The 20845-nt window shown below is 34.1% G+C and overlaps 1 protein-coding gene across 1 annotated transcript in view; it reads left to right on the forward strand.

Annotated features, from left to right (window-relative positions):
• DOK6 (docking protein 6) overlaps positions 1-20845 on the forward strand; it is a 430993-nt gene that overhangs the window by 122098 nt on the left and 288050 nt on the right. The window contains exon 2 of the mRNA XM_063077456.1: positions 13941-14048. Coding sequence (XP_062933526.1) covers positions 13941-14048 — 108 coding nt within the window. The remainder of the gene's footprint in view (positions 1-13940; positions 14049-20845) is intronic.

Raw genomic sequence — 20845 nt, forward strand, 5'->3', positions numbered from 1 at the left:
ATACCTAAGTAGAAACATCTACTTGCATGTGATGGAGGAATTGATGCCTTTTATATTGGCTGAATATGTAAGGCTTGGGACAAGGAGATGTCAGTGAGTGGGACCAGTGCATAAACGATGTATGTCATCCACAAGGACTGAATACATCATTAGATTTAAAAAAATGAATAACAATCATTTCCAAACACTTGGGAAAAACATTTTATTGGAAATAAGTATTAAAGTGTTTACACACACACACACATACAGTAATAAATCTTGCTTGTGCAGGTATAAAATTATAGTAGACATATTAAAGTCTGATTTGAAGGATGCAAACTACCTTTTAAGATAGTGATTAAGTTGAGGAAAGAGAAAAGCAATGGTGGGTATGCAGGAGTTTTCAATCACATATATACATATATAATAACTTATTTTTTAAAGGAACAAAAATATAAACATAAAAAAAATTAATAAGATCGTTGGGTCACAAGTACTACCTATTATGATTTTGTTCTTTTCTGTATGTTTTAATGTTTAGTAATAAGACAAACCAGACTAAAGAAAATATGTCAAATAACTTAATTTTAAAAAATCAAGAATAAATAAAATAGGAACAACTAAAATAAAAATGTAGAATTCTTTATTAAAAAATAAAATCGGGTCTAATAAATTGAACAAATCTTTGCCAGCCTGAAAAAAAATTAGGAAGAATTTGGAGAAAAAAGGAGCCTAACATTATTGAGAACAGGTTAACTACAGCAATAGAAAATGTTTAAAATTTTATACCAGGAAATTTGAAGACTTAGAATAAAGGTATTATCATTCTCTTCATCTGTTGTCAACCTGTTTGGCCAAGTTTTCTTTTATTTTATTTTGTCATTTGTTATTTATTAATGTGGATATGCACCTTTTTGTATGTTTATTAAGAATTTTCTTCTAAGAATTGCCATACCACATTTTTGCATATATTTCTTTGGATTTCTTTCTGCCTGTTTTCTTATACTTGCTCTATAGGAATACTTTATATTCAATAATTCTGTCCCCCCACCTCCCCCCCATAGACTCAGCTACACACGGTCAACCACAGTCTGCAAATATTACATAGAAAGTTCCAGAAATTATTTATAAGTTTTAAATTGCACGCCATTCTGAATAGCTGATGAAATCTCAAGCCGTCCTTCTCTATCCTGCCTGGGCATGAATCATCCCTTTGTCCAGCGTTTTCATGCTGTAGATGCCACCTGTCCGTTATTGGCTTAGTAGCCCTCTTGGTTATCAGATCAAAAAAACATAGTTTAGATGGTCCCTGACTTACTATGGTTCAATTTACAATTTTTTTTATGATTGTGCAAGAGGGATAGCATTCAGTAGAAACCTGACTTCAAGTACACATAGTACCATTCTGCTTTCCACTTTCAGAACAGTACTCAATAAATTACATGAAATATTCAACACTTTATTATGAAATAGGCTTTGTGTTAGATGATTTTGCCCAACTGCTAGTTAATGTAATTTAAGGTAGGCTGTATACAGGTTAGGATATGATGCTAAGTAGGTTAGATGGATTAAACGCATTTTTGACTGATGATACTTATGATCAGGACATAACCCCATCCTAAGTAGAGGAGTATCTGTGTACGTGAGATTCAGCGCTATCCAGTTTCAGGCATCTACTGGGAGTCTTGAAAAGCATCCCCTGAGGATAAGGAGAAACCACTGTATTATGGAGATAAATGCTTTGTACATGCATGTGTTTACCCAGATGAATATATTTGTTTTCCTTGTCTTGATGAATGTCTATTAGTTTGATTTTGGTGTCTTTTGCAGGATAGACATTTTATACAGTCACACTTGTCGAAAGTCTCCTTTATAATTACTGAGTTTTGTGTTGCTAAGAAGACTTTCCTTTCCTCAACATTATGAAAATGTTCCCAACATATCTCTGTGATGTTATAAACATATTGATGATTAGTTCACCCTAAATTCAACTTAATATATCGTAGGAGGTGGGGATTAAAATTCTTACATTTTTTCCAAAGGAATCATCAATTGTCTTGATACCAGTTTAAAATCACTGTTTATTTTTTGTCTATACAGTGCATATTTCACTATGGAGAAAATTCTCCTAAACTCATGGGCATTATATTTTTCCTCTTCATTTTCTCCATTGAAATATTTACTTATCAAAAACAGGCTATTTAAAATCTTATAGTTACGTCATAACTCAGGATATTTTTTTAGAGGCCCTTTCTGTCTCACATTTTTCTTATTTATTTTTGCACATCTGCCCTATATATTGACAAGTTTTAACAAAAATCTCACTTGCTTTTTTATTGAATTGCATTGAATATTTAATTTAAGTTAGATGAGATTGATATATTTAAAATATTGCTTTTCCTATGGGAGATTATATTGTTACTATTCATATATTCAGAATTGCATAATATATTCTTTATTAAATATTTATAATTTTGTTCTTCTATACTTCATATTTATTTCATTATTGGTTATTGTTTTTTATTGCTTTTAGTTTTGGATCCTTTATGTATCATATTTCTTAATGTGGACATTACTGCTACATTTGAGAAATATTGCTGTATTTTATCTTATTTATAAAGATATTTCTCAGGGTCTTTAGTTTTATCTAAGACATATCTTCACTAAATCTTTGCTTCCTAGATCTGTCAATTTCTGAGAGATGCATAGTCTTTGGTTGAGGGCTTTTCTTTTTAGGGGGCTAGCCATTGTTTTTCATATTCATATACTTCATTTTTCAAAATGTAGTTTTCATGTGTATTATTTGGGGAATTATTTAAATTTTTAAAAAACATGATTATTTAAAAATTAAAACTGTGGAACTTTTTTTTTTTTAACTGAAACATAAGTTCCATGAGGCCAGGAATTTTTCTTTCTTTTATTCACTGATATATTCCCAGCAGCACAAGAGTTCTTGATGTATGGTAAGAGCTTAATAAAAATATATTAAATAAATAAATATATATGAGCAATGTAAGGAATGACTATTTATATTTACACATTAATTTATATATTTTCAAATTGTTAGGGTTTTCCAGAGAAACAGAACAAATAGGATGTGTGTGTGCATGTGTGTATGGGCCCAGGAGAGCCTATGGTGCAGATGAAGTCTGAAGACAGCTTGCTAAAGAATTCCCTCTTACACTGGGAGGCTAGTCTTTTTGTTCTGCTCAGGACTTCAAGTGTCTGGATGGAGCCCGCCCACATTATAGAGAGCAATCTATTCACACAGAATTCACCAATTTACATATAAATCTCCTCCCAACACACCCTCGAAGTAGACACATAAAATTAACCATCATACATAAATTTACATATATGTGTATGTAAATATAATATATAATTATATACATGTAAATTACATAAAATTGATGTGTTTATCATAAATGCTTATGTATATATTTTATATATATATTTATTTATATATAAACAAACATATTTATATAGAAAAGCACTATATATGTATTTATATGTAAAATCAACTCTGTTATGTGCAGCACTTAAATCCTTCACACTTTTTCTTTCACCTGTGCCTCCTGCTAATGTATATGCCTGGATGGACTTTCTGTAGGGCTCATGAGGTTGTAGCTGCCTGGATCTGGAGATCTCCTTTCTACTCTGTAAGCTCAAAGTCACCCAGAGCACAGTGTCCCTTCCTTAATTTTTTTCAGGTTCTGATCTTCCACTGGGTCCTTCATATTATTTACAAAGCAGTTCCTTCCCCTTCAGCCAGAGTGTAGTACACAGATTGTCCAGTTTTTAACCAGGGTTCTCCCAAACCAGTTCCCGAGTGCTTTACTTAATTTTGCCTCTGACAGACCACAGCCACCCCACCTCCCTGTCCCGGCTGCCTCCACTCATAGGAAACCGGACTTTCAACTGCGTGGTGTTGCCTGTTGGTGTTGCCTGTTATATCACATCAGTCAGAATCATAGGATATGCGCCTCATTCAAAACCCACATCTGAATATCATCATTACATTTAAGGACAGATGGGTTATTAGAGGCATTGAGGAGTTCTGCTTTAGGTTTACACAGCTTATTCAAGATAATTCAGAAAGTATATAGACTTACGCCAAGTTGATACACTAACTTGAAACATATTATGGGAACATGTTTGCTAATTTGATATTTTAAATATTGCGAATTTGATATTTTAAATATATTGAACCTTATAGTTTTAATGAGGCAGAGAAAAAACACTTAGTGGTGAGGAACAGGGGAGGAATCAACCTTGGAAGGTGGCGTGATATGAGAATTTACATCAAGGAAACTGAAGTCAGATGATGTTTTCACAAGGGGGGATGTAGTTCATAGTGAGGAGTTATTCTAAGAGGTCAACTGAAAAGCATCCATGTAACAGGAATTCTGCACTTTCTAACTTTGACAAGAACATTTCTGGTCATGTAAATATTCAAATGTCATATCAAACTCTGTATACCTAAAACTAATTTCTTAGGTTTTCTGACAATTGCATAAATGCCATCACTCAATGACAAAGGTGTAAAAACTTAGATATATCTTTTACTCCCCTCTCCCCCTCACTCATATTGTGGTTATTGTGAAAGTTCTAAATGTTTCTCTCAATGTGTTTCATCTTGGGCTCATCTTCTCCATATCACCATTGTCTTTATCACTGGACGAGCTGCAGTCCCCTTCTTTGGTGTTAATGTACTAATTGCCTAATGAAACTTTTCTATTTTCAAAGTCATTTTTAATCCTTCCACTGGTCTAATATTCTTCATATATTATTTCCATAATATCACTCCCTTAAAAAAAAAACAACTGAGCACTGCCTCCCATTTTCTGCTGAATCAAGCGAAAATTCTCTTTAATTTTAAGATTCTCTACCTTTTCTGTTTTTGTTCTCCATTTCTTCTCTATACCCACTTTTTTTCTTCTACTCAAGGCATTCTCACTAGCTCATAGGGTCTTCTCCCTTCCGGACCTTGTCCATAGGTTTTGAGATGGTTTAGACAAAGTAAAGAGAAGTCAAAGGTGACACAAAGATTTGTAATTTAGTTCCATCAGCCCTTTTTTAAGATTTAAATTCTATCATGCTCCATCAGTGCTCAGAGCTCATAATGGCATCCCATCAGAGAGAAAAAGCCAAGCACCCCACCTGACCCGACTCTCCTCTGTGTGTCTGAACTCCTCCACACTGGCCCCTTGCGGCTCGTGGAGTAGTTCAGGCAGGCTCTCCCATCAGGGTATTTGCTCTTGCAGTTCTCTCTGACTGAAGCCCTTTTTCTCTAGATGTCCCCATCACTCATTCTCTCACTTTCTCTGATGCTGCACTTCAGTGTCTTCTTGAGGGTGAGCCTTCCCTGGTGCTCCCTTCTTCAATGCTGTGCTGTAATTACCTCCACAACACTAGCATTGTTGAAAGGCTATTCACAAATGCACTAGTTATCTGCAATTACCTGTCTACCACCATTGAAATGGAAGTTCCGTGAGGCAGGAACATTGTTTCCATGAGGGCAGAAGGATGGTAACATTATACATATGATAGTAAAACTCATTTCAATGTTGAAAAGATAACTAAAGTTAACTCATTAGTGTGTTAAACTTAATCCTGTGTATTGATTACTTTTTACAAAAACCAAGTATGTCTTTAAACAGAACCTCATACATTTTGTCAGAGAGCAAGATATAGGACTAAGTAATTGAAATTACTCATAGCATAAGCCTGCAAATAACTATTCCTGGGTGAGCTTTGCTTATTTGCTTTTTTACTTGTTGTCATGGTATTTTAATCTGCTACACAGTTATAAATAAGTAATTGCTTCTTGTACTCCAAGATATCATTTATATAGTATCTTGCTTTCAGAAGGGAGCATAAATATGTCATTCCAGATGTCATTTCCTTTTATATTTTTAAAAAATCTCTAGAGACAAAGTTTCTATGACCCCCTTTAGTGCAACAGGCTCTCAGATTTGACAACTCCTATAATCAGAAATTCTTCTGAGTTTCTAACCAAAATCCTACTTGGAGAGCAGGGCTCCTAAGACTAACAGCTTGTGATGGAACAGGACCATTAAATCTGACTTTTGGTTAAGTTAAAACTTGTGAGTGAGTCCTAGCTAAATAAAACAATGACAGCAATGAACTAAAGCCAGGAAATGTGCCAACTACTTCACAGTGGGTCTTAAATGGAAAAGAATGAATGTCCTTTGTGTAAAATCACCTTGAAAAGGAGAAAGCACGAAAAAAAGAGATTGCCATGTCATAAAAGGGTTTTCATCAGGTAGAAGTGGATTAAGAGGGTATTTAATTATGGTAAATTGGCTGGCTGGCTAATGCAGTGGAAAACTGAGGGCCTGGACCAACTAGTAACTCTGAAGTACTGGCAACAACATGGAATTTTCTATAAGGGGAATCTGAGGAGCACCCTGGAGCCTGTTTGGTGAGACAACTGGCATGTTTAGAAGATAGCTCTGAATGGAAAGGTGAAATCAGTTAATCCCTCAGGAGAGAGTGGTACAACATCCTGAAACCATGATGGAGTACATAGGAATGTCATCTGCTAAGAGACAGATGCTGGGGCTGGTGAATCTTCTTGCAAGCAATGTATGTTCTGTTGTTAACCAGACAAATGGTCTCTGTACCTTTAGATGCCCTTAAAGAGCTAAGTAGTGTCCGGAGTAACTGCCCATCTCTTCCCACCTGCCTCTCAAATGAAGGTCGATAATTTATGCCCCATTTTACCAGGATGAAAATAAAAATAAGGGACCTAATTTTATTTGTGCGGTTCTCTTTCATGTACTTAAAGACTTTATCTCTCACCTATAAGCAAAATAAAACCTATTCCTTTATAATTCTTTTTTTCACAAAGGAGTGATTTCCTGGTCTCAGGCAGTCATTTTTGCTGCTTATCTCTGGAATTTCTCCACACATTCATATAAGGCATCAGTTCTAGGATCTAAAACAGATCATAGTACAGTAAGAAGATCCAGTGTGCTGAAGACTACAAAGGGGTGATCCCCTCATGCTTCTGCTAGTTTTATACTTTTGCTGTGGAGATAGATTTTACCATGCTGACTCATGCTTGATTTGACTTCACATTGACACAGAATGACACTTGCAAATTTTCCACACCTCACCCTTTTTATTGTTTTACTCCTATTAACAAGAAATATATTTTGAAAAAACTGTATCCAAAGGAAAAAAAATCTCTGCACTTAGTAAATAAATTTTTTTGCTACTTTAAGTTTCAAAATTCAACTAGAAATGTGATAAAAATATAACTAGTCCTTAGGCATGATGAATTCATATCAACTTTCCCAATAAATTATATGTTTTAATCACTTCACTGTGAGATTTTCATTAGGCTTTTGAAATATCAAAAATAACTTAATTGAATCAAAGAGAAGTTAAAGAACATTGTACAAAGTACCTGACGAGTACTCTTGAGAATTGTCAAGGTCATAAAAAATAAAGACTAAGAAACTGTCACAGACCATAGGAGACTAAGGAGACAAGACAACTAAATGCAGCTTGATATCCTTGATTAGACACTGAAACAGAACAGGACAGAAAAAAACTGGTGAAACCTGAATAGAATCTATAGTTTAGTTGATAGTATTTTACGAATATTAATGTATTGGCTTTGAAAAAAGTACCATGGTTTGGTTGCCCATGCTTTTGGGGTCATATTCATGAAGTCTGTGTCCAGTCCTATTTACTGAAGTGTTTCTCCTATGTTTTCTTTAAGAAGTTTTATTGTTTCAGGGTGTATATTTAAATCCATAATCCATTTTGAGTTGATTTAAGTATGTGGTGAGAGGTATGGGTCTAGTTTCATTCTCCTGCTTATGGATATCCAGTTATCCCAGCACCATTTGCTGAAGAGTCAGTCCCTTCCCCAGTGAATAGGCTTGGTGCCTTTGTCAAAGATCAGATGGCAGTAAGTGTGTGGGTTGGTTTCTGGATTCTCTATTCTATTCCATTGATCAGTGTGTCTGTTTTTATGCCAGTACCATACTGTTTTGGTTATTATAGCTTTCTAGTATAGCTTAAAGTCAGGTAGTGTTATGCCTCCAGCTTAATAAACAAATGGGATTATATCAAACTAAAAAGCTTCTGCACAGCAAAAGAAACAATTAACAGAGTTAAAAGACAACCAACAGAGTGGGAGAAAATATTTGCAAAATATACATCTGACAAAGGATTAATATCCAGAATATATAAGGAACACAAACAACTTTACAAGAAAAAAACAAGCAACCCAATTAAAAAATGGGCAAAAGAGCTAAGTAGGCATTTCTCTAAGGAAGATATACAAATGGCCAACAGACATATGAAAAAATGCTCAACATCACTCAGCATCCAGGAAATGCAAATCAAAACCACACTGATATACCATCTCACCCCAGTTAGGATGGCTAAAATCCAAAAGACTCTGAATGATAAATGCTGGCAAGGTTGCGGAGAAAAAGGAACTCTCATACATTGTTGGTGGGACTGCAAAATGGTGCAGCCTCTATGGAAAATGGTATGGAGGTTCCTCAAACAATTGCAGATAGATCTACCATACGACCCAGCTATCCCACTGCTGGAAATATACCCAGAGGAATGGAAATCATCAAGTCGAAGGTATACCTGTTTCCCAATGTTCATCGCAGCACTCTTTACAATAGCCAAGAGTTGGAACTAGCCCAAATGTCCATCATCGGATGAGTGGATACGGAAAATGTGGTACATCTACACAATGGAATACTACTCAGCTATAAAAATGAATGAAATACTGCCATTTGCAACAACATGGATGGACCTTGAGAGAATTATATTAAGTGAAACAAGTCAGGCACAGAAAGAGAAATACCACATGTTCTCACTTATTGGTGGGAGCTAAAAATTAATATATAAATTCACACACACACACACACACACACACACACACACACACACACAGAAAAAAACCCGGGGGCGGGGAGAAGATATAACAACCACAATTACTTGAAGTTGATACGACAAGCAAACAGAAAGGACATTGTTGGGGGGTAGGGAGGAGAGGGAGGAGGGAGGGAGGTTTTGGTAAGGGGCAATAATAATCAACCACAATGTATATCGACAAAATAAAAGTTAAAAAAAAAAAAAGTACCATGGTTATATGGGATGTTAATATTAGATGAATCTGGGTGAAGTATACAGGAACTCTCTGCACCATATTTTCAACTCTTTACAAACTTAAAATTATTCCAAAATAAAAAAAATAGCTTAAGGATCTCAACCTAATAAATAATCTATTACATCAAGTCTTTAAAGATTGGTATTATCTGTGTAGGGTTGCCTCTATTAGTGGAATAGCAAAGAGATAAGATACTATCAAAAATATTAAATTTATTTTTCTTATAATCCATTATCAGGTTTATTCTGTAACAATGCTGAGTGCCTAAATGGAAACACTTATACTTTCATGTTTAACTCATTCTTTAATAGAAAATAACTATAGTAACGTGAAATGGGGAATTGCATTCCATGAGTATGTGTGTTTGTGTGTTTTCATGAATATTGTAAGGCTTCATTTGACATCATGATGGTTCCTGAGCTATTAGCAATAAACTGACAAAGGATTCAGGGAAAAGCATTTCTCTTTAGGAAAGGACAAACACCATACTACCAGGGATTTTGGTCTCAATTCCATTCAAGGAGAGCTGTCTTACCTCAGCTAGGGCTCCAAATCTATTAATGACTAATGAGGAGATAAATATTGATCACCTATAACATCTCAGGTTGCAAATAATATTCTTACTTATCTGCTTCCAATCTCTCAGATTTCTACTCAGATTTATGCAACTATTTTTCACTACAACTACCACCACCAGTGCTATCCCACCATCACTGATAATAAAAAAATAAATAAATATACATATATATATGTGTACACACACACACACACGCACACACACACGCCTTAGTCAGCTCAGACCACCATAACAAAATTCCATACACTGGGTGGTTTGAACCACAGAAACTTTCTTATTCACAGCTCTGGCGATTACAAGTCCAAGATCAGCGTACCGGCATGGTTGGGTTTTTGTGAGATCTTTCTTTTTGGCTTGCAAACACCTTCTCACTGTGTGCGCACTTGGTGGAAAGAAAGAAGGAGCAACCTATCTTGCATCTCTTCTTATAAGAGTACCAATCCCATCATCAAGGCCCAACCCATCTAATCCTAATTACCTCCTACAGGCCCCATTTTCAAATACTATCACATTAGGAGTTAGGGCTTCAGTATGAATTTGGGGGGGACATGGTTCAGTTCATCACAGTATCCAAAACCCAAAAATTTCAAATGAGTGTGTGGACGACTTTTTTAATATGCTTGCTAGGTGCTTTCTGTAGACTATCTCTAGTGGTCCTCAAAGTTCACTTCATGAGGTATATTGACCTTAACTTACAGATGAGGAAGTTATGTCTTAGAGTAAAAAGAACTTGTACAAGCAAGGCATTTAATGGATAGCAAAATTTGCACTGAAAATCAAATTGTTGTGACTAAAAAACTATGTACTTAGACATTACAATACAATACCCTATATTCTAATACAAAGGTGTGAATTATATTAGAGACTGAATGAAATGATTTATCCTGTGCAAAATTTACTTTATGCGTTATTGTGGAGAGAGCAATTTTAGGAAGAATGTAAATTTGATGCAATTTTTTTTTCGGCTGCACATTGGTAAATGTAAATATAAATAGCTAATTGCTTAACAATGCATAAAATCTTGTGAAATTAGCAGGAACTCATATTTGCATTCAATGGACTATTTATGCAGTTTTTTCAATTGATATTATATATAAAATAATTATGGGAATTATTTGAAACCTTTAAAAATATATTGGTGCATGCAATGATTTTTACAATGTGTGTAAATATCCGTAATAGTTACGGATATGCTGAACATGGTCTGTTGCTAAAAGCATTTTATCTGTTTTGTATTATACTACCCTGTGTTTAGTTAGTGACTCCTCTGTATGCACTGTGGCACGAGCTTTATGTACTTAATTTCTTTTCACCGACACAATAATCCTATAATATAGGCATTATTTTCCTCAAGGTTATTAAAGGACACAAGCTTAGAGGGTTAAATGACTTACCCAAAGTTACATGGCTCTATCAAGGGCTGAGCTGGAATTCCAAGTCCCTTAATTCTAGTTGTACAGTCCGTATTTGATAGATGGCTAATATATTTTCTAAATAATTTCTCAAATCTTTATATGGTGCTCTAATTTTTCTGGATGCAGAATATTTGCATCTGAATATTCTAGATCTAAATTGTTAGAATTGTGTGTCATTAATTAAAAGGTGTCCCTACATATGGCTTTGTTATGCACAGAAAATTGTACCTACTCTGTAAGAAAAAGGGGCCTGTGAAATGAGCTGACCTTTGTGAAGAATCTTCTAGGACATAGGCCCATCTTGTTAAATTCTCCCTCTGTCTCCTGAGATACACTTCTTTATTAGCTGAGACACTAAATAATTTGTCTAAGGTTGCACAGTTAGTAGGTGGCATAGCCATGATGTAAACCCAAGTCTGTCTGATTCCAAAGCTTTATTAACTTTCCAGTGTACAAAACTGTCTCTTCTTATAGGTTTCCATTTTCTAAGTCTGTTACCACTTAAAATATAAATACTTTTTTTTAACTTTAAATGTAGAATTCTAGAACACTAAATAAATCCATATAAAATTGAGTTAAAGTAACCACAATTACTTGAAGTCGATACGACAAGCAAACAGAAAGGACAATGTTGGGGGGGAGGGGGGAGGGAGAAGGGAGGGAGGTTTTGGTGATGGGGAGCAATAATCAGCCACAATGTATATCGACAAAATAAAATTAAAAATAAAATAAAATAAAATAAAATAAAAAATTAAAAAATTAAAAAAATTTTAAAGAATTGAGTTAAAGTGAAACAAATCATATGCTGTATCATATTCTAATCAATATTTATGTATTTTTAATAGTTTCACTTTGGGGGAAGGGATCAGTAAGGGACCAACAAATAAACGAACAACTATATTTTAGTCACTTCTGTTACTGATAACAGAATACTTAAAACTGGCTAATTTATAAAGAAATAAAACTTCTTTCTCACAGTTTTGGAAGCTGAGAAGTTCAAAGTTGAGGTACACATCTGTCGAAGGCCTTCTTCTCGGTGGGGAGTCTCTATAGACACCCGTGGTGACCCAAGGTATCACATGATGTGGAAGGGAAGAGTTTTCTCATGTGCTCTCCTTATAGGGTCACCAGTTCACACCCACGATAACACATTAATCTATTAACCCACTAATGGATGAATCCATTCATGAGGGCAGGGCCTTCATGATCCAATCATCTCCTAAAGGCCCCACCTTTCAACACTACCATGTTAGGGGTCAATCTTCCACATGAGCTTTCGGGGGACAAACATTCAACCCATATCAAACCACAACACAATGTGCTAAATACACTTGTGTAGAAAGAAGGCCAGGAGTTCTGAAGGAGTAATTCAGCTCCTAATTTCCAAGTGCATGGTTAGGAAGCCTTTGCTAGGGACGTTTCATCTGATCCCAGGAAGAAACAGAGCGACACATTCACGGGTACAGAAAGGGCTGTTTGCATGTGCCTTTCAAGGCGACTGGAGAGGATCTAAGGAAAACAGCAAGAGTAAAGTCAAAGTGTGTATTTGGGGATGGGCCAGTGGCTCAGTTGTTAGAGTCCAGCGGTATAACACCAAGGTCAAGGGTTCGGATCCTTGTACCTGCCAGCTCTCTCCCCCCGCAAAAGTGTGTGTTTTCATTATTACTCTATTTATTCTGCTTTTATGGAGAATATCATCTTCTAGTGAATAGAAAACAATGTGCATTCCAAAGGAGTTGCCGTATCTGGCCTATATTAGTAAAAAACATAGTAGGATAGTTTTGCATCTTAAATAAACACATAGAAGAAATCTAAGTTTCTGAAATTTCCTTCTGTGAATTTCCCCATGGCTGTAGAGAAATTATACTCTAGCAAAATATACGCTACATTTTGAAATTTAAAATCTGTGGCCAATTTTCATGTCTAAACCTCTTCAATTACTGGAAAGAAAGACTCATTTTATTACCTTGCCTTCAAACATACTTGTGGGGGAGTGTGATATAGTGGGAATCAGGTGGCAAGCAATCCAAAGGTTGCATATTAATTACTTCTATAAAATAAGGGTAAGGTCTAGATCTTTTTCTTTTTTACCAGAGCTTAAAGGTCAGAAACGTGTTCAAATACTGACATTGTTACTAACTTTATCTTAAAATACATCTAACAATACCTACTTCATCTGGTAGTTATCAGGATTAAATATATGTATAAATTTTAAAATTTATTGCACATAATAACTTTAATAAATTCTAGTTACTATAAAGGTATAAGAGTGAGACAGATGTGCTCACTATAAAAATGTATTTCTTGTTTTCTAACTTAATTTATGAGCAGCTCTTAAAAACAACTAAAATCTTATAAAATAAGTTAGTTTGTAAATGTGATGTTTTTTTCAAAGACAGAAAGTTAAGCATTATGTAGGTTAAGCTTCACTTAACCTTATTAAACCACCATTGTACTAGCATGGAAAATTGAGAATTGTCTGTCATTAGTATGGTGAAAATAAATAATTTATATAGTATTGGCACTTAGATGATTTAGTTATACCAAAGACTATTGAAACCAGTACATTGAAAACCTCATAATATAATTTTTTCACAAAAAATTATTTTACATGAAATATTACACGTTTAAAATTTGCTGTAATTATAATAAAGAATATGCTTATCACTCAATATCAAAGTTACTCTCCATAAGATAAGTGCATTTTAAAAAGTTATTCCCAATGGATTAATTGAATAAATGAACTAATGCTGGTAAACTCATGTAAAAAGGATGGATAATGGAATTTATTTGCTTTCAGATTTTCAGGCGATGCTGGTTGGTTTTCAAGAAGGCTTCTAGCAAAGGACCTAGAAGGTTAGAAAAATTTCCAGATGAAAAGGCAGCTTATTTCAGAAACTTTCATAAGGTAAGTCACAGTCCTGGAAGTCCTTGGGGAATAACTGGACTCTTGACGACTCGTGGAGTCATTTCTCTGATAGATGAAATCTGTAGAAGCAAAAATTCATGGCCACAATAAAATGCCCCTAGTCTGGTAAAATGCAAAAGTTATTTTTCTCCTTTATTTTAATCATCTGCTGTAAATGCCGGTGGTACCTCTGCAAAATGAAAGACTCATTTTTATTGCTACTTTGCAAAATGAGATGACTCATAACTCCGCCAGATTGTTTTCCAAGGTGCTGAGTAGGCATTTTCCTTCTGTTCAGGTTAATTGTGCATTTGCTACTTTGATTTAAATTCCAGGAAATATTTAGGAGGTAAAACTTTTGGCTTTAGCAGTGCTAATGATATTGTTAATGCATACAGCATTTACTATTTAGTCAGCTCCTTAACAAGGGAATGATCATTGAATATGTTAATGTGTAGAGAAATGGCATAAAATCTAAAAATTAAATATCAATTTCCTAAGAATTAAAAATGTAAAACATGACCCCAAAATTATACTAAATATGCTGCATAAGTTATCTTTGGTGATAACATCAGAGCACAGTTAAGTATTTTATGGTAATGTGGAGGATTCATTATCAGAACTCAGAATTGTAGAATTGTATTGCCTATTGACAGAATGCCTCAAAAAGCCCAGTAAGACTCTAATTCCTCATTGGTTGTCATACAGAGTAAGTTATCCTGGATAATATAATGAATTTGTGGAATTTTATTTTACATGATATATAGTTCTAATTTCTCTTTTTATTAACAGTAGATAATTTTACAAGAATGTGCTAACTAATCCTACTACATAAATAACTAACAATCATTTATATTATATTTGAACCCAGCTTAGACAGCTTAAAATTTCAGTTTCTATAAATCTCTATAAGGTATTCTATGCATTAATATGGATTTACTGTTACAGTAGCATTTTCAAGTTCTGCCCAGTCACTTACTATCTCATGGACATTTGGTTTTCACACGGGTAGATGGATTTTTAAATTGATCTATCACATGTTTCTAAAGATTATTTGAGATATGGTATCATGAAACAGCTGGCACAATGCTGCCTGTTATAACTATATAAAAATTGCATGAATTCTAAAGTCTTACTGTTTTGTTTTGTTTTGTTTGTATTATGATTATGATTATGATTTTGGCAATAATGTTAAACGTGCCTTAATGAAGAACTGCCAGGTTGTGAAATGTGTGTTCTTGATGTTTAGTTCATGAGCAAAATTTTGAAGGGCTGAGCATAAGATGTGGTCTGTAGATTTCTGGTCAGAGTCCCTGCCTGCTGTTCAATGACATATGCTAGGCTGGAGCTCTCTAGCCAGTGCACCTGGGTTTTTTTTTATTTAGAAGTAAAATAGGCATAGTTCTCAAGAAGAGTTATTATCTTATCTTTGGTCCCAGCTATCTTTTGTCTCAAAATGGACACATTCTAGTATTCTAACTACCTATAAGGATTGACAATTTGGACAGATAAGTGTGGGGTGAACACTCCATGCCAGACATTTCACTCCTGGTTGAGGACACAGAGATGCGTGAGTATGTACAGATTGCTGTAGAAAGAGCATTTTGCCTAATTTGGAATTCAGGTAAAACTTCTTAACAAAGGTGATATTCGAATGGCAGTGGTGATGCATTAGCCAGAAAAAGTCATCTCTAAAAGGCATCTGGAACAGTCCTCCTTTCTTATTATTTATATTCTCTTTACTTTTCCTACTTTGCCTACTCATCACCCTATGGTAGTAATCACAGGCAGTTTACAGCAGTGCTCAGAGCTACAGAAAGTGCTAACACCTATTTTTCTTCAAGACTGTCTCAGTGAAAATCACTTGGCATCCACTGTGAGCAATGCATTTCAAAGGCAGATTTCATTCCTTGGGTTATTCTGTATATTGTCAAAATGTGGACTCTCAGCCTGGTATGGAACTCCAAGTCATTAATGTTCATTATACATATGCTTATTGAGCACTTACTGTGCATGGAGCACACTGTTCCATGCATTAGGGATACAGTAGTGGAAAAGAAAGATGGTGCCCTAGTCTACCACTGATCTTACTTTCTTAATAACATGAACAATGACTAGGTAAATATGTAGTGACAAGTGTTTTCATCTAAAAAGGGGATGATATGATGCAGAATGAATGAAGAACTACTATAGGTAGAAGTAGGCTAAGACCTAACTAGAAATAAAAAGTCAGCCCTTAAAAGATTCAAAGATATAGAGGAAGACTAATCCATGAAGAAAGAAAAAAACAAGCAAAAACCTGTTACAAAAAATTGAACTGGGAATAATTTGACCTGCTTAAGGGTCTAAAAGGCTATCTAGGCTGAAGTGTAGAAGATGTCAGAAAAACAAGACTATATTCTACAAGTGATGGAGTCTATGGAAGAGTTTTAAGAAGGGGACTGGCATTGTATGACTAATGCTTTAAAATACTATTTTGTGTTTCCATTTCCACTATGTAACAGTGATCCCCTAGCAATAAAATTCCCCCACAAATAACATCTAAGAACTCTGGGCAAAATAGAAGGAACAAACAAGAACCTAGGTCTCTGAACAAAAGCAAGTAGTTTGTGGAGAAGAGTCACATCTTGAAATGAGCGGCCAACACAGTGTCTCCGTTTCAATGGCTGCAGCTTTACGCTGAGAGCAGCTGCAGTCACAGCTGAAGTGATAATGGCCATGACAATGGAATGACTAAAACTCCTGTAGAAAAGCTTGGCATTTTTAAGAAACTAAAGGAGTGGCACTGGGGTAACCTAGGCTGCCAGAGTGTGAAGAAGAAATCCCACAAAGAGGAAGCCAGGGAAGGAAAGTCCTCAAGTATGTGCCTAAGCTCAGCACAAGACTGTGGCTGACACTTGACTAGCCATGCAGTGGCAACCTAAAAGCAGCTCACAACTAAGACTTAAGCATCTTACCTAAAGCCTGAGCCACAACCCACCACAGGTGTAGCAGTTGGGAATTCAGTCTAAGCAAGGAAATTGTTTGCTAAAACAAAACACAAACACTTGCAGAGCAATATGACAGAATGCGGAGGCTACACAATGTCCAACATAAAATCCAAAATTTCTCAAGACATGACAAAGCATGAAAATGGGATGAAATCTAAAGCAAAAAGAAAATCAACATGCATTAAACCTGTTATGATCCAGATTCTGGACTATCAGGCAAGGATTTAAAAACATATTTTACACCTATGCTTGATGAGGTAAGTGAAAATATAATCATGTTCAATTAAAAATAAGAACTCTGAGCAAAAAAACAGAAATTATACCAAAAAAATAAATACACTCTAAGTGAAATTTTTAAATGTTTATGAGTTTTTTTAAAATTTTACAAATAAGACACCTGAAATTAAAATTTCATTGGATAGGATTAATGGCAGGAAGAAAAGAATAGAGAAAATAGTGAACTTGAAGATAGAACTACAAAAATTATTCAATGCAAAAAAGACAGAAAGAATATTTTTTTAAAGAAGGAGAAAAGCAGAGCTTCAGGAATTTAGGGGGAAATTTCAAAGTTTCTGACATGTGGATAGTTAATGTCCTTATTGCAGAGAAAAAAGAGAATGAGGCAGAAAAATGTTCGAAAATAACAGTTGCTGAAAAATTCCCAAGTTTGCTGAAAGACATGAATTTACAGATTCACTAAGTTCGATAAACTTCAAGCATGTATTTTCAAAAATTATCGTGACTAGTAGGTAAATTTTTAAAGATGAATACAAATCAAAGAGAAAGAAAATCTCTAAAACAGCCAAAGAAAATGACATAGCACAATCTGAGGCCAGTGATTTGAAGGCAGTAAACTTCTCATTAGAAACATTTGAAACCAGAAGAGACAGTAAAAACAACATCTTTAAAGTGATAAAACGAAAATATACTTTCAACCAGGAATTCTATATCCAGCAAAAATTTCCTTTGCAAATGAGTATGACCAAGGTCTGACTGGTTAACTCAGTTGGTTAGAGCATGGTGCTCATAACACCAGGGTCCAAAGGGCCAGCCACCAAAATGAGTCTTAATACATTGAAAAGACTTGAAATCATAGAGTGTATTTTCTGACCATAAATGATTTAAATTAGAAATCAATAACAATAAAATATCTAGAAAACTCTAAATATTTGAAAGTTAACTAATTAGAGGGGATATTAATCAAAGGGGTGAGGCAGAAATTACAAAGGCTGTTGGCAAATATTCTCAACTGAAAGATAGCAAAAATACAAATATTGTAATGTGTGGATAGAACAAAAACAGAGAATATTGGGAAAAGTATAGTATTGAATTCTTATATTAGAAACAAGATAGGAGAACATATCAATGCAATAGAAAGCAAAATAATGAGAGAAATTTTACAAAGCCAAAGATGGTTCTTTAAGGAAAAATAAATAAATAAATAAATAAAATAAAATAAAAAATAAGCCAAACTTATCAAGAAAAATAAAAAGAGAGAGAGACAGAGAGAGAAAAAATGAAGATTGGAAATAGTGGGGTTATGATTACAGATTCTACAGACGTTAAATTAGTGAATAAAATAATGTAAAAGGATGATCATTGTTAATTGTGAGCAAATATATGTCAAAATATCTGGCAACCTAGATGTAATGAGCAATCTTTAAAAGTCCCAACCACCCAAGTTCATTCAATAGCTCAATATCTAATAGAAACATTGAATTTATGATTAAAATCCTTCCCATTAAGAAAACTTCAAGTCCATATCATTTCACTCATGAATACAACGTATTGAAAGGGATAATTTTACATAAATATTTTCAGAAAATAAAAAATGAGGAAACCTTTTCCTACTCACTTTATTGAATCAGAATTATCTTAACATCAGACTAGACAAAGACATTAGAGTAAAACTACTGACAATATCCCTACAAACCAAAATGTTTTAACAAAATCAATCTAATTCATTATATTAATATAAATCTAACTCAGCAATATATTAAAGCAATAAGATATCATGATCAAGTGGGCTTTATCATAGAAATGCAAGTTTGTTTTAACATTTGAAAAATCAATGTAGTAATGTAGAAAAAAAGGAGAAATCATCATATAATCTTTTAAATCATAAAAAAAAAGCATTTGACAAAATGTAACATTGATTTATCATTTAAAACTCTCAGAAAACTAAGAATAGAGTGAACTTCCCTAATCTGAAAAAGGGCATCTAGGTAAAACTTGCAGAAAATAAAAAAGAAAACTGTTTTTATTCTCAAATGACTTAACTGTGTGGTGAAATGTTAAATCACCGCCAGAACTAATGAACACATTTAGTGAACAACACAAGTTTAATATGCAAATATCAATTGTGTTTTTCCATAGTAGCTGCTGACATTTGGTAAATCAAATTTTTAAAAAGAACACAATGTACACTGGTGCCAAAAAATAATTAGATGTATACATTTAGCAAAGCACATGTACAGTAAGATCTGTGGAATATAGCTGAGAGAATTAAGGAAAGAAGACATAAATAAGTGGTGAAATGTGAAACGTCCTTGGATTAGATAACTCCATATTGTTAAGTTGTAATTGTCTCAAAATTGATATACATTCACTATAATTCTAATCAAAATTCCAGGAGTATTTTGTAGATATTGAGAAGCTTATTCTGTATGGAAATGCATAACCTAGATTAACTAAAGCAAGTTTAATAAAGAGCAAAGTTGGAATTATTACACATCAAGATATGAAGACTTATTTGAAAATTACAGAAATCATGCCAATGTGGTATTAACATGATATACATATAGGTGAGTGGAAGGAAATAGAAAGGTCAGAAATGAACCTACACTTAAATGATCGATTCAGTTTTGACAAGGGTATGAAGACAAGTCAATGGGGAAAAAAAATTCTCTTCAACAAATGCTGTTAGAACAATCAGATGTTCCTAGGTAACTGAACATCAATATTACCTCAGACCACACACAAAATATAAACTTAAAACAGCTTAAATTGAAATGTTAGAACTATAAAACTCACAGAAGTAAACATAAGAGAAAGCTGTTTCCACCATGGGATGAGCAAAATTTTCTTCGGACACAAACAATAGGAAAAAATTGGAAAACTGATCTGAACTATATCGAAATTTAAAACTGTTTTCTTTCCAAAAGACTCAATTCACAAAATAAAAAGGCAAGTAATAGATTGGAAAAAAATTTACAAAGCATATATCTGACAAAGGACATGTATCAAGCCTACATAAAGAAATATTACAACTCAATAATAAGATAAACAATCCACTGTTTAAAAATGGGCAAAATATGGGAACAGACATTCTCCAAAATAAGACATACGAACAGGAAATAAATTCATGAAAAAATATGCAACATCATTAGTTATCTGTGAAATTCAAATTCAAACCAAAATGAGATCCCACTACACACCCATTAGAATGGCTAAAATTATAAATACTAAAAATCACTAGAGTTGGTGAAAATGAAGCAACTAAAACTCATGTATTGGTGGTGGTAATGTAAAACTGTATAACCAATGATGGACAGTTTTTCTGAAAAGAGTTATACATCTATTCAGCCATCCAACTTCTAGGAATTTATCCAAGAAAAGTGAAAAGCCATATTCACATAAAGACGTGCACATAAATGTTCACTTTATTTACAGTAGCCAAAAAGTGGAAACAAGCTAAACAGGGATATAATAAACTTTATCTTCATTATGGTAGTAGTTTTAGCAGGTGCATACAACTGTCAAAACTCATTCAATTATTCACTTTAAATGGATGCAACTAACGTGGGT

This window comes from Cynocephalus volans, chromosome 13 (genome assembly GCF_027409185.1).
Source record: "Cynocephalus volans isolate mCynVol1 chromosome 13, mCynVol1.pri, whole genome shotgun sequence".
Lineage (NCBI taxonomy): Eukaryota > Metazoa > Chordata > Mammalia > Dermoptera > Cynocephalidae > Cynocephalus > Cynocephalus volans.